This window comes from Megalobrama amblycephala, linkage group LG20 (assembly GCF_018812025.1).
Source record: "Megalobrama amblycephala isolate DHTTF-2021 linkage group LG20, ASM1881202v1, whole genome shotgun sequence".
NCBI classification, from domain to species: domain Eukaryota; kingdom Metazoa; phylum Chordata; class Actinopteri; order Cypriniformes; family Xenocyprididae; genus Megalobrama; species Megalobrama amblycephala.
In genome coordinates this window covers 30,897,384-30,912,633 of record NC_063063.1, presented here as the reverse complement: position 1 = coordinate 30,912,633, position 15,250 = coordinate 30,897,384, and the positions used below count along the sequence as shown (strand labels likewise).

The 15,250-nt window shown below is 36.7% G+C and overlaps 1 protein-coding gene across 1 annotated transcript in view; it reads left to right on the top strand.

The window, feature by feature from the left end:
• The window catches only part of LOC125255436, a 65,272-nt gene that overhangs the window by 38,801 nt on the left and 11,221 nt on the right, over nt 1-15,250 (top strand). Inside the window, exon 11 of the mRNA XM_048170661.1 lies at nt 4,789-4,832. Coding sequence (XP_048026618.1) covers nt 4,789-4,832 — 44 coding nt within the window. The remainder of the gene's footprint in view (nt 1-4,788; nt 4,833-15,250) is intronic.

Here is a 15,250-nt window from a genome sequence, read left to right as displayed (position 1 = left end):
AAATGAACCATATTTAAAATGCATGTTTAGTTCTACGTGTAGCTGTAGTTATACAATCATTAAAGTAAATCTAAATTTATCTTCATTTATACTTTCTTAATTAATCAATGAAGAAATTTAAAAAGAAATACATGCTTTTTTTTCCAGCTGTTCATCAAAATTTCATAAATGCTTCCGAAATGACTTTCTTTTTAGTGTGTATATATATATATGTATACATAGATTACATAGATTAATACCTGTCAAGAAGGTCACACTCTATTTGAAAAATGATAAGAAAAATGAAAAATTATTACATTTTTTTTTTTTTCTTATTGCGTTTTGTGAAATGTGATCTGGATGTGTTTTAATAAGCTTCATCCCTTCTTGTCTCGTCTCAGTGCTTTTTTATAGACATTTTTATAGACTATTCTCCAGTCACACTTGTAGTTTTATGATGTTCTTTTGTGTTCATTTCTCTCCCATAATTCCATAATTCCATGTTCTCTCCCTCTCTATCCCACCTCTGAGGACAAGTGCTGAATGTTAATCAGCATTCAAAGTAAAGCAAGCCGTGTGTGTGTGAGAGAGAGTGTGTGTGCGTGTGTGTGTGTTTGAGGGAGCTGGATCACTGTGATTGGCTGCCTGAAACCTGAGGGGGGAGAGAGAGAGAATGAGCAAGAGAGCGAGAGAGAGATAGAGCTTGCAGCCTCCTTCGAGTCTCTCTGAGATTTAGAGACTTTCCATCTGCGGAGCCTGAGAGATAAAACAGAACGCAGACAGCAAACACAGGACGGCGTGAGGCAGACCGTACGTGGACACGTACCTGTGACTCTGTGACGGCCGGAAGGAGACCGTATCCACACACACACGGACCAGAAAATCCATCATATCCGTCAGGACAGATGGATCCCAGATGGACTGATAGATAAACGAATGCAAAGAGGAGTGATGCACATCTTTTGAAGCCATTTGGTCCCTTTATAGGTTGCAAAACGGATCCACCTGAGAAGCATCTCATCTGAACCTCGGAAGCAACAGGCTCAGACATCCTTCAATCTTCGTCTGGGATTGTTTTGCCTTGCTTTTTGCTGAATTTGGGACATCATTTGCACCTGGTACAGGTGTGGGGATTCCCGTGTGCCATCAGACGAGCTGACCGCCTCTGTTTGCGCGTGTGTGTCTTTTGTTAGGGCGTTTCATGTTTTCTCCCGATTTCCGTCCGCTTCATTCCATCTGTCGGATCCTGGCTGTTCTTTCACACTTCTGAAAGCTTTACTTGCCATCTGTGGCATCGCTCTGTGTGTGTGTGTGTGTGTGTGTGTGTGTGTGTGTGTGTGTGTGTGTGCGCCACTCGCTGGTTCATGGGCGATGTTTAGCTTGTAGAAGTTGGCCCGATGGTGTTAGTAAGCAGCCGCTACATGTGTTCAGAGTCCGCGAGGGAAATATCATACATTTCGGGATCACTGTAAATCTCAAACACGCTCTTGATTCAGTGGTTTATTTTTGTTTCCTCACGCAGCATCTCACGAACGTAACGTAGATTAGCATGTGAATGTCCTACAGATGGTCACAGACTCCCTGTTGCGTCGCTGAACGCTTCATATTACTTTCATGTTTGAGATTAGATATTATTCCATCATTCTCAAGCCAAACATCACGTTTTTTTGAGCACAAAGACTGCGAATTTGTGCTGGACTTACAAACTTGACACCGTAACGCTTACGTTTCTCATCAATCGATCTAAGCCATTGGAGTAGGGCATGTTCCTTCATTTTTGAGCTGGATTTTGACTTTTTTGTCTTCTGGAGATACCTCATCCCTGTATGGAAGAAGCCGTGTTAGGTTTTCTCCTGTGTTTCTCATATTGAACATTTTATGAAAAACATTTTCGAGATCTGAACACCACCTGGAGGTAATTATTTCCCATAGTGCACTGCGTTCTCAAGCATGATCGGAGTGAACAGTCTGCACTCAGCCGGACGCTTGCGCTCACGTTCCCTCTGCTCGGTCCGATACGGGCGAGATTTCCGTATGATGGACCCGTTCCGTTACCCACGAACGCCCCGATCCCGATCGCTCAAACCTCTGGTGTTTCCGGACCTCCTGGGAAAAGCTCAGGATGGACAGAACCATCCGCAGGCCGTGAAGAGGAGGAGGGTAACCCTGTCTCACATCACTCATCTCTTCATCTGTCATGTTTGTTTGCTGCCCCAAAGGCCGGAAATGACTTAGTTGTTCCATGCAAACACATAGTTTGAGTGTACTTTGAGGAGAATAGATTGACTGAAAGCTAATTCACATGAACTAAAGGGGAGAAAAAATTGAAATTTGATTCCAAATTTAAAGTATACTTATAATATTCACCTTTTAATACTGTGTGTGTGTGTTTTCTGAAGGAATAAAGTCAGCACACGTTCAGTTCTCAGTTTAGTACTCTACACTCTTAATATATTAAGGGAAGGTTCTTTATTGGCATTGATTAGTTCACTTCAGAATTAAAATTTTCTGATAATTTACTAACTCCCATGTCATCCAAGATGCTTATGTCTTTCTTTCTTCAGTCGAAAACAAATTAAGGAAAACATTCCGGGATTTTTCTCCATATAGTGGACTTCACTGGGGTTCAACGTGTTGAAGGTCCAAATGTCAGTTTCAGTGCAGCTTCAAAGAGCTCTACATGATCCCAGACGAGGAATGAGAGTCTTATCTAGAGAAACCATTGGTCTAAAAAAAAAAAAAAAAACCATTTTTTTTTTACTTTTTAACCACAAATGCTCATCTTGCACTGCTCTGAGATGCGCCATGCATGACGTAATCATGTTGGAAAGGTAACGCATTAGGACGGAAAACCCATCTCATTTTCTCCTCCAACTTCAAAATCATCCGACATCGTTGTTTTACCTTTTTTATTTTTTTTGTAAAGGCCATTTGACTTAGTCTTTGCACGTTCGCTTTCCTAAGTCACGCGTGTCCTTTCCAACATGATTACGTCATGCGTGGCGCATCGCAGAGCTAGTGCAAGACGAGCATTTGTGGTAAAACAGTATATACATTTTTTTTTTTTTTAGAAACTAGATAAGACTCTTATTCCTCGTCTGGGATCATGTAGAGCTCTTTGAAGCTGCACTGAAACTGACCTTTGGACCTTCAACCCGTTGAACCCCAGTGAAGTCCACTATATGGAGAAAAATCCTGGAAATTGATTTCTTAATTTCTTTTCGACTGAAGAAAGAAAGACATAAACATCTTGGATGACATGGGGGTGAGTAAATTATCAGGAAATTTTAATTCCGAAGTGAACCAATCCTTTAAGAATGCATGTTTGACATGAACATTCGTTGGGAGAAGATGATGGACTGAGAGGGTAAATTTGCACATTGAGAGATTATTAGCTGTTGATGCTGAGGTTTCTTTTTCTAGATGAAATGGCAGTGAAAACGATGCTCATTAGAGACCCTCACACATGCATGTTCATCTTACCATCTAAATGAGGACATATTATAGACTTATATTGCTGTTGTATAAATCACATTATTATAACCATAACTTTGTGTTTTAGAAGTTTTTTTTTAGAACATTTATGTAATTAGTAAATCATTGTAATCATTGAGGATGTTCTCAAATGGAGGTTTTATCAAATATAGGGACAGTCTTTGACTCAGTTTAGATAATTAATGTGCCAGCACAGGATTCCTCTGTGACGCAGGTGTTTTACGACTGACGTCCACATAGACTCGTCATTTACACTAATGATGTGTCAATTAAGTGCTAATGTTCAGTAGGAAACTGTGCCCACAACCGCTTACAGCCTTCTGTGATTCTGTTTAATTAATCTCTTTTATTAAAAGAGAAGCTTCTACTTTATTTTGATTTGTTTTATTCTTTTGTTTTGTTGTTTTTGTTTTATTCTTTTTTTATTTTATTCTTTTTTGCTTTATTTTATTTTTTGTTTTATTTTATTGTTTTTTTTTATTTTATTCTATTTTCTTTTACTTTGGTCTTTTTATTTATATTATTTTTTAATATATTTTATTATTTTTTTTTATTTTATTACTTAATTTCTTAAAATTAATTTTTTAAAATAAAAAATATATATATATATATATATATATATATATATATATATATATATATATATATATATATATATATATATATATATATATATATATATATATATATAAAATATTTTTATTTTTAAAAAAGATATTTTAAGAAATTAATAAAATTTTAAGAAATTAAGTAATAAAAGAACCTAAACCTTTTCCATTTTATTTCGCCAAAAATAAGACTATATATATATATATATATATATATATATATATATATATATATATATATATATAAATAAAAAATATTTTATATATATATATATATATATATATATATATATATATATAATATTATTTTATATATATATATATATATATATATATATATATATATATATATATATATATATATATATATATATATATATATATATGTCTTATTTTTGGCGAAATAAAATGGAAAAGGTTTAGGTTCTTGGTTATAGAGCCAAATTGATGCTTTACTGATTATTAGGTACTTAATCTTACTTAATCCAACACAATATTAGTGGCCAGAATGACTTTGCATACTGTGATTGAGTCAAATGTGTTTATTTTGGGGTTTTGTCATCTGTCATGGCCTGATTATGATGCCTGTTACAGCAGATATATATGATGCAACTCATACGCCAGCCTCTGAAACCACACTCACAGTCATTCACAGCTTAGGTGTGTGTGTTACTGACTCTCTCTCTCTCCCTCTCTCTTTCCGCAGGCCCTGTACAACTCTATTAAAAATGAAAAGCTGCAGTGGACAATGTAAGTGTGTTTTCTTCCTGCTTTCACTGATAATGTCTGGGAGGTTTAACAGTAGATGCGATGTGCTACTACCAAACTACCCACATACAAACACGAGTCAACTAATTCTGACCGCCCTTACTGAACACGTTACCATGGTAACCATAGTTTCCTCCAATATAGCACAGTTACTGTCACTATTGTAAAATCTGTAGCTATATACAGTCACAGTATTTGCTCATGCAAAGTTGCAATACCAAGCAGATGCCAAGGTGTTCTCAGCTGTTTTCAGCGTGTTTCTAATTTTTAAGCCTCAATTTAAGATTTATGCGTTTGAATTGCATTTAAAATTTTAGAATGTAAAAACTAATAAACTTAATGTGATGCATATTTATTGAAACAGCATCTCTGCACTAACAAATCATAGTGTATTTGCATCCATTTGATTTTATTTAAATATTCATATTTTCAAAATGCATTTATTCAAACTGCTTAGAATCAGCATAAATATGAACATGAAAGAAATATGGTTAACTGTGGATATTCAAGCAATACTCAGTTAGTTAAAATGAATGAGATTGAAACAAACTGGATTTGATTATTGCATATTTAAAACACATTAATTTATTAGTACTATTACAGAAATCATACCTGTTTCATTTATGTATGACTGACAAATATGCGTCACATTAAGTTTATTAGTTAATGTTAAAACTGTGTAATCCAAATGAATGGAAATTTTATATGCATTTCAAATACATAAATCTTTAATATGTTTTGAATGTATGTGGTTCTCTATGATTTTGTAATGTCTAGATATTCAGTATATCATCTAGCAGGCTGAAATTGCATGTTTGATCGCTTGGAAAGTAATTTCTTTGTTTAATGGTGATGCTTTATAACCGTAATAATTATGATATGATTGCCATTGTAAATGTTCACAAGGCTGAAAGAGACAAGAGTGATGTCACAGAGGGAAAATAGTTCTAAATACTGAAACAAAATGCCGTTTATATGCGAGTTGTTTGCTAGAAACAATAGTGTGTCAGAGCTGGCTCTATATTCACACTCACCAATTAAAGACCCTGGCTTTCTGAGCGCCGTTGCTATGGTTACGGCTCCATGGATACCGCTGCATAGTTACCGCTCGTCTCCGTTCTGTTCTGTCGATATGAATTCACCCCCTCTCTCTCTCTCTCTCTCACACACACACACACACACAGAGCCCTAACCTTGTTCTCATGTACAGCACTCATCCACGCGCCCACACACACACCACAACGCTCTTGAAAGGGTCCCGTTTGCATCCTGAGCAAAGGTGAACCCACAGACTCCTACTGCAGCTCCCAAAATAGCCTCATCTGTCCCTCCCTGAGCTCATGAACAAGAGCGCAGCAGAGAAACGCCGGTCCACCCGCATCCAGAGGCTAAAACTTTGATTCTGGGATCTTGTACATGTGTTTTTATGCCTTGTGAACTAAAACATTCAGTTTCTGTGGTGCATTGAACATTATTTTTAATAATTCACTGTAGCAGTGTCTAGCTGGCTGGCATAGATTAGTTTTTGTTGAAATTGTGACAATGACTTGATAGTTTTGGATGCATTGGGCTGAGAATGATAAACAAATCTGGATTATTTTGCATTTGATGTCTTTGTTGTCTATAGCAAAAGCTTTATAGCTGTCATTAGATGAATTGAGATGAATTGAGAATCACAATTTTTTGTTTCAGAGCTCATGATTCTCCCACGATTCTGAACAGACAACTAAACAAAATAACATCTAATTTACTAGAGGTTCTGACAAAATATTAATTGCTGCAGTGTCAAAATGTTTAATTAATTTCAATGAATTATTTAGAAGAAAAAAGCTGTTGAATAAATGATTCAATGACTCGCTCATAAATACTTGTTTCATTACTAAATGAAACAGCGTTTTTGAATGAATCTCTTGAATGAATGATTCAACGACTCACTCATAAAGATTTCACTTGTTTTGTTACTGGATGAATCAGCGTTTTTGAACAAATCTCTTGAATGAATGATTCAATGACTCACTCAAAAATACTTGTTTCATTTGGCTTGTTCGAGATGCATTGGCGCTTCTCAGACCAATCGGCGCATTACATCAAAGTACCGCAAGAACAATTCAATAGTACAAGGAGTTGTATGCTCTCCAAACGCTCTCTCGGTACTTTGATTCAATGACTCAACTCGTATAGACTTCACTTGTTTTGTTACTGGATGAACCAGCGTTTTTGAACAAATCTCTTGAATGAATCATTCAATCGCTCACTCATAAAGACTTCACTTGTTTCATTACTGGATGAAACAGCGTTTTTTAACGAATCTCCTGAATGAATTATTCAATGACTCACTCATAAAGACTTCACTTGTTTCGTTACTGGATGAACCAGCGTTTTTGAACAAATCTCTTGAATGAATCATTCAATCGCTCACTCATAAAGACTTCACTTGTTTCATTACTGGATGAAACAGCGTTTTTTAACGAATCTCCTGAATGAATCATTCAATCGCTCACTCATAAAGACTTCACTTGTTTCGTTACTGGATGAATCAGTCTTTTTGAACAAATCTCTTGAATGAATGATTCAATGACTCACTCAAAAATACTTGTTTCATTTGGCTTGTACGAGATGTGCTTCGCAGACCAATTGGTGCATGACATCAAAGTACTGCAAGAGCAATTTAATAGCATAGGAGTCATATGCTCTCACTGTACTTTGATGTCAAACGATGATCGGTCTGCGCAGCACCAATGCATCTCAAACAAGCCTATCACTGGATGAATCAGTGTTTTTGAACAAATCTCTTGAATGAATGATTCAGTGACTCAATCATAAATACTTCACTTGTTTCGTTACTGGATGAACCAGCGTTTTTGAACAAATCTCTTGAATGAATCATTCAATCGCTTGCTCATAAAGACTTCACTTGTTTCATTACTGGATGAACCAGCATTTTTTAACGAATCTCCTGAATGAATTATTCAATGACTCACTCATAAAGACTTCACTTGTTTCGTTACTGGATGAATCAGTCTTTTTGAAAGAATCTCTTGAATGAATGATTCAATGACTCACTCAAATATACTTGTTTCATTTGGCTTGTTCGAGATGCGCTTCGCAGACCAATCGGTGCATGACATCAAAGTACTGCAAGAGCAATTTAATAGTATAGGAGTCATATGCTCTCGCGGTACTTTGATGTCATACGACGATCGGTCTGTGCAGCACCAATGCATCTCAAACAAGCCTATCACTAGATGAATCAGTGTTTTTGAACAAATCTCTTGAATGAATGATTCAGTGACTCAATCATAAATACTTCACTTGTTTCGTTACTGGATGAACCAGCGTTTTTGAACAAATCTCTTGAATGAATCATTCAATCGCTTGCTCATAAAGACTTCACTTGTTTCATTACTGGATGAACCAGCATTTTTTAACGAATCTCCTGAATGAATTATTCAATGACTCACTCATAAAGACTTCACTTGTTTCGTTACTGGATGAATCAGTCTTTTTGAAAGAATCTCTTGAATGAATGATTCAATGACTCACTCAAATATACTTGTTTCATTTGGCTTGTTCGAGATGCGCTTCGCAGACCAATCGGTGCATGACATCAAAGTACCACAAGAGCAATTTAATAGTATAGGAGTCATATGCTCTCGCGGTACTTTGATGTCATACGACGATCGGTCTGTGCAGCACCAATGCATCTCAAACAAGCCTATCACTAGATGAATCGGTGTTTTTGAACAAATCTCTTGAATGAATGATTCAGTGACTCAATCATAAATACTTCACTTGTTTCATTACTGGGTGAAACAGCATTTTTGAATGAATCTATTAAATGAATGATTCAGTGACTCAATCATAAATACTTCACTTGTGTCATTACTGGATGAATCAGGGTTTTTGAACAAATCTTTTGAATGAATGATTCAGTGACTCAATCATAAATACTTCACTTGTGTTGTTACTGGATGAATCAGTGTTTTTTTAACAAATCTCTTGAATGAATGATTCAATGACTCACTCATAAATATTTCACTTGTTTCATCACTGGATGAACCAGAATTTTTGAACAAATCTCTTGAATGAATAATTCAATGACAAATACATTTTTTAACAGTCACTTGTCGCCACCTACTGGTGTAACGATATAATTGATACAATCGTTATTTAAAGCATCAAATTACTTTCAAAAGGTGATTTCCTCTATTTTGATCACTTCCGTAGACATCAGTGTTCATATCCGAACTGTAAACTTTTATCCCAGGACTTCTTTGATAATATGAATAATTGTAACACAGGTATAATGATGCTGTGTGGTTTAAAAGTTTGTGAAGCTGCTTCATAGCTATACATGACAGCGGTTCTCTCTGGATCAGCAGCAGCGCAAGCACAGATCTGAATGTTTGCTGTGATTTTGTCAAAGGTTTAATAGACACAGGCGAATGATGTAGGAATGAGTTGCATGGGTGTTTGAATCAAGATCTTTTAATAATTAATCACGGAGATCTAGCTGCCATAATAGATTAATTCTGATTGGTCACTGGTGTGTTTGAGCAGTAAAAAATGTATAATGAGTGCTAAACTTTTCACATAAGTGCAATTTAGAATTGACTCACAACTACTAATGACTGGAGTAAAAAGTAGTTTTGATAGCATATAATAAAGGCTATACGTTAATATTGTAATGATGTTGTAATGTTCATCTTGTTTGTTTTCTATGTGGTAATGGACTATTTTTATTAACGGAAGGTTTAATATATTTAATGTTAATTTATTTATTTGGTAAGTAACCATATAATAAGTAGGACAATATTCAGTCAGACGGTCATTATCACAAATAAACCCCTTTAGTGTTGTTCAAGTTCTCTGCTTTTTCTTTTGGGGATCATTCAAGGTTTACTTCTACTTAAAAGGTAATTTATTCCTGTGATCAAAGCTGAATTTTCAGCATCATTACTCCAGTCTTCAGTGTCACATGATCATTCTGATATGATGATTATTATCATTGTTGAAAACGGTTTTCTGCTTCATATTTTTGTGGAAACACCAGCAGAATAAACTCACTGTTCCTCAGCCAGGAGTGTTAATGAACTGTTATTACCCGACACGAGACTCTTATACTCTGCATTCATCACAATGACACAAAATGATCAATATTCAAGTAATTTTTCCCCGTCTGAGAGGGAGAAAAAGAAGAGAGATGGGACAGATAAAGACAGATTCTAGAGGGATGGAAAGGGCTGCATTGATAGAGAAAGGGGAATTAAGCTGTTTACTGAGACTGAGGAGGAAAAAACGGGGAACACAAAACAGTAGACACGTTTCACACGTATCTTAAAACATTCACTTGAAATGTTGTAAGAATACAAAGGAAGCAACGTTGAAACTGAGAGATGGACATTTGCATTGTGAGAGAATGAGAGTTTACAGAGAGCCACTGATGTTACTGTGTGTGTGTGTGTGTGAGCGAACATACAGATGATCAGTCTATACGTGAGAATCGTTCTCTCCTCAACAGGCGCTCCTGTTTTCCCAGCATGCCGCTCTCTGAATCTAATCATTCTGCCCTTTCCTGATTATATGTTTCACCCTAGTGTCTGTTCATTTCCTCTGGTTCAACTCTCTCTCTCTCTCTCCCCACCACACACTATTTCTGTCTTCTAGTGCTGGACGATATATAGAAAATTCACAATATATTTATTTTTGCCAATATAAGATTTGAATGCAGTTTTTTCCATTAATTATCCCACAGAATGCTACAGTATTTCGTTGGGGTGTAACGACACCCTCATGTCACGATTCGATACATATCGCGATACTGAACTCATGATACAATATTATTGCGATACTCAAAGACATATGGTAAAAGGTTAAGAAAAAAATGCACTATTGATTGAAATGCTACATTTAGTATTGCATTGGGAGTGGAACTGAATAGGGTGAACAATATGTATTGTCTGTTTGAAAGCAGTCTGTTTGAAAATGTTTAATTAATCTGAATGAATTATTTAAAATAAAAGCTGTTGAATGAATGATTCAATGACTCACTCATAAATACTTGTTTCATTACTAAATGAAACCGCGTTTTTGAACGAATCTCTTGAATGAATGATTCAACGACTCACTCATAAAGACTTCACTTGTTTTGTTACTGGATGAATCAACGTTTTTGAACGAATCTCTTGAATGAACAGTTCAATCACTCATTAATGAACAATACATATTGTCACTGTCCACGACTCCACGATACATATTGTTGCATTTTTGTATTGCGATATATTATGACACGATATATTGTTACACCCCTAGTATTAATTAGATTTCTTCAGACATTTTTAGTGACGTTTAGAACACTTCAGCAGATTTTTAAAACAGTTTTACTGATTTAAACGCATTTATAAAATTCAGCATTGAAAGTTTAACATTCGATTCATTCAAATTCAATTATTTATAGTCTCCACGTGGCTTTACCTGTTTGAGACTGTAAGAAACACCTTAGGGTTATAATCACAAATGTTACAATTTTAAAATGTTGTAATTATAATGTTGTATTAGCCTGTTATATCCATTCTTTGGCTTGATGTGAACCTTTTTGTTTACACTAACATTCAAAAGTTTGGGGTCGGTAAGATTTTTTAAATTGTTTTTGAAAGAATTTTATTCTCTCACTGAATTTATTTTATCTAAAATACAGTAAAAATAGTGAAATATTTTTAGAATTTAAAGTAACTGTTTTCTATGTGAATATATTGTAAACTGTAATTTATTCCTACGATCAAAGCTGAATTTTCTGATTATTATCATTGTTGAAGATAGTTGTGCTGCTTCATATTTTTGTGGAAATTGTTTTTTTCTTAGGATTTTTTCAAAAGAATAGCATTTACTTGAAATATAAATCTTTTGTAACATTATAAATGCCTTTTATAGTCATTTTTTTGTCAATTTAAAGTGTCCTTTGCTAAATAAAAGTATTGTTTTCTAAAAAAACAAAATCTTTCTGTCTTCAAACTTTTGAACAATAGTGTGCAAGTCTTATTTGTGCAGTATTTTATTTTTTAAATAAAACATTTTTAAATCTTATTTACTGCAAATGGATTTTTGGTTTAAATAATGGAAACAATAAATAAATAAAAGTTGAGTCGTACATTGAATATCATCAAAAGGCTAAAAAATGTTTTGTTTCTTTAGCTGTATCACTCAGCCCTGCCTGGGTTGTTTCAACCCATGTTTGGGTCAAATATGGACAAACCAAATGGCTGAGCTCATCTCTCTCCTACTTTCTTTCTCTCATGCATCTCATTGTGTTTCATCTCAGGTGCGGATCTCTTCTTCTCGTCCTGTACTGTGGGTGTGAGCTGGAGTCTGCTGTGTGATTAGTGTCATTAGTCTCTCTGTGTTTCATGAAATCACGTCTGGAGTCAGGCCGTGAGCGTCTCGCGAGCACCATTAGTCCTGCTGTAATGGCTCTGGCTAAATTTATTCTTTAGGTTGCGTTTTTTTCCCCCGCCAGTCCTCCGACCATCGCTCTCTCTCTCTCTCTCTCTCTGTTTCTCTTTTGTGCCGACAGTTACCAGGCAACAGGCTTGAAGTTTTATGCACATGCTCAGTGCGAGACTGACTGACCGATGTTTTTCACCCATTTTAGAGCAGCGCACATAGTCGGGTTTCTTATTGTGTCATTTGAATGCTGTTTTATGAAAGCAGTGTTGTCTTGTGATCGTTTCAGAACATCAGAAAAGACCATTTTGACATCTGAGAGTTTCCCTATTAGAATGATCTGAAGTAATGAGAGTAGTGATTGCATGTGCAAGAGAAAACCATTGCTATGCAGTTTCTAAGGTGTTCTGAGGAGGTTTTATTGCATAGTTATTAGGTACAGTTAAAGACTTATTAAACAGTGCTTAGAGCTCTTTTGTATTTAGTAGCGACACCACTTTGGGCACTTTGGGAAAGAAACTGTTTTTGTGTCTCTGTGTTTTTGTACTGATGCTGGCTGGTTAGCTGCTGGTTTGTGGAGGTGAGTTGAAGGTTTTTGGGATGTTTGGGGCACCGTATCTCATGATTCTTGCTTCTTGCAGGGACTCGGTCGAGCGTCTCTCCCCTGAGAAACATCACGCGGACGGGACGGCAGTGTGATGTGTGTCCTTTCTCCGAGAAAGACACCATTAAAGGGGTCTTTTAACTGACCTCAGACAATCGAAGTGTGTGTTCACAAGAAATATTACACCTCTGAGTGTACCGAATGTGGCGAGAGACCTCATAAAACAGCCGGGAAAGACAGGAACATTCACACACACACACACACACACACACTTTTAAAGGGCTTGTGCTTGACATTTATTTCAAAGAACATAAATATGTTTTAATAGCTTTAGTTTTTGTGTTAGTTTCAGTTAAAGATAATAACATGCTCTGAAGTTCACTTGAAATGTTGGTCAAGGTTTCTTCTTTCATGGTCATTTCCACCTGATTTTGCATCTGTTCCTTTAAGACATCTATATGTAAATGACCTCGGTTTTGATTTGGCTATTCTAGCATTCATCGTGCATCACTTAATAGGCGTTGATATGTAAATCCAGGTGGTCATATGCTCAAATTAACATGAAGTGGCAGCCTGATTTGCTTGCCTAATGTGGAATATTTCCAAATGAAAAAGGATTTTTACAGGGAGGAAAAAAGCTAGGTTGGGTCCGTGAAGTTTCAGCTCAAAATCCCCCACAGATCATTTATTATAGCTTGTCAAATTTGCCCCTATTTGGGTGTGAGCAAAAACATGCCATTTTTGTGTGTGTCCCTTTAAATGCAAATGAGCTGCTGCTCCCAGCCCCCTTTCCAGAAGAGGGCGGAGCTTTAACAGCTCAGGCTTCAGTTGCTCAACAACAACAAAGCTGGAGAATCTCACGCAGCCAAAATGAGGATGGTCAGTAACGATGGTCCAACCAAACTCCATCAGGTGACAGAATGGAGAAAAAAACCTTGGGAGAAACCAGGCTCAGTCGGAGGGCCAGTTCTCCTCCGGCCAACAAACAAACAAACAGTGATTATGATTCAGGCAGCATTACAGGTCAGAAGTCAGATTGTGTATCAGTAGCATTCTAATATTCATCCAGTTCCTTTTGATTGAAGATCAGATTCGTCATGCCGGTATGGAGCCGAAGCTAGCCATAGGGGTCTGTACGGAGGACCTGTCTGGTTCTCGTGGTCTTTGCTGAGGATCTGTGCCAATGGCCTTCGTGTTGACGAGGCCTTCACAACGGATTGTCTAGTAGAAACGGTCTCTGCTGACATTGAGGGCTGTGATGAGGTCGTGTCTAAGTGCAGGTCCACCTCTGATCTGGATATGGACTGGATCTGGCTGACTACGGTAACCTCGGGATAAACGGAGAGACTAATATTAGCATAGATGCCATTCATATTATGAGTACATCGGGCGTTATGGGAGGTGTTCCTTGTTCCGGCTGACCTAATTTATGCATCCTAATAATCATTTAACTAATTTGAATTATAGAAGTATGTGTTATGTGTATGCCCAGGTTAAAGACATGTGCTTTTAGTCTAGATTCAAACTAACAGGGTGTGTCTGCTTCCCGAACAGTGATAGAAAGACTATTCCGGAGTTTGGGTGCTAAAAAGGAACATGATCTATTGCCTCTGGTTAATTTTGGATATTCTAGGTGTTATCAATTGGCTAGAATTTTGAGATCGCAATAGACGTGAAGGACTATAATGTGTTAGGAGCTCGCTCAAGTACTGGGGAGCTGAACCATTTATGTATGCAAAATGTATGCGATCAAAGTCTACGACAAATAAAGTTATTGTCTCCTAAAAGAAAGACTGAAATGAGTCGTCAGCAATTCCAGTCTCACCTCCTGTTACTTGCCTATATCAATGTAAAAAATGTGCATAATGACAGCCTTTCATTGGCTGCCTGCAAACATCGTCTACTTTGCCCCGCCCTCAAACACTGTAGTTGTTGCTGAAGAGTTTGGTTCATGTTGTCGAAATTTCGAGAAGATGCTGTTTTCAGTGCTTCGAATCTACTTTACATGCACTTGCAAAACTAACCATCGTCAATGTTCGTATCACTGTGTATCAAGTGCTGAGGAAGATCCGGAGCTGAAATTCAGATATGGTAATGAGGGTATGGTTTCTGACATATGTGTAAGCCAGGGGTGTCAAAACCCTGTCCTGCAGAGTTTAGCTCCAACTTGCCTCAACACACCTGCCTGGAAGTTTCTAGTATGCCTAGTAAGACCTTGATTAGCTGGTTCAGGTGTGTTTAATTGGGGTTGGAGCTAAACGTTGCAGGACAGTGGCCCTCCAGGACTGAGATTATACATCCCTGTTGTAAGCAGTCAACCAATCACTACAGACTGGATCATCTGACCAATCAGAAC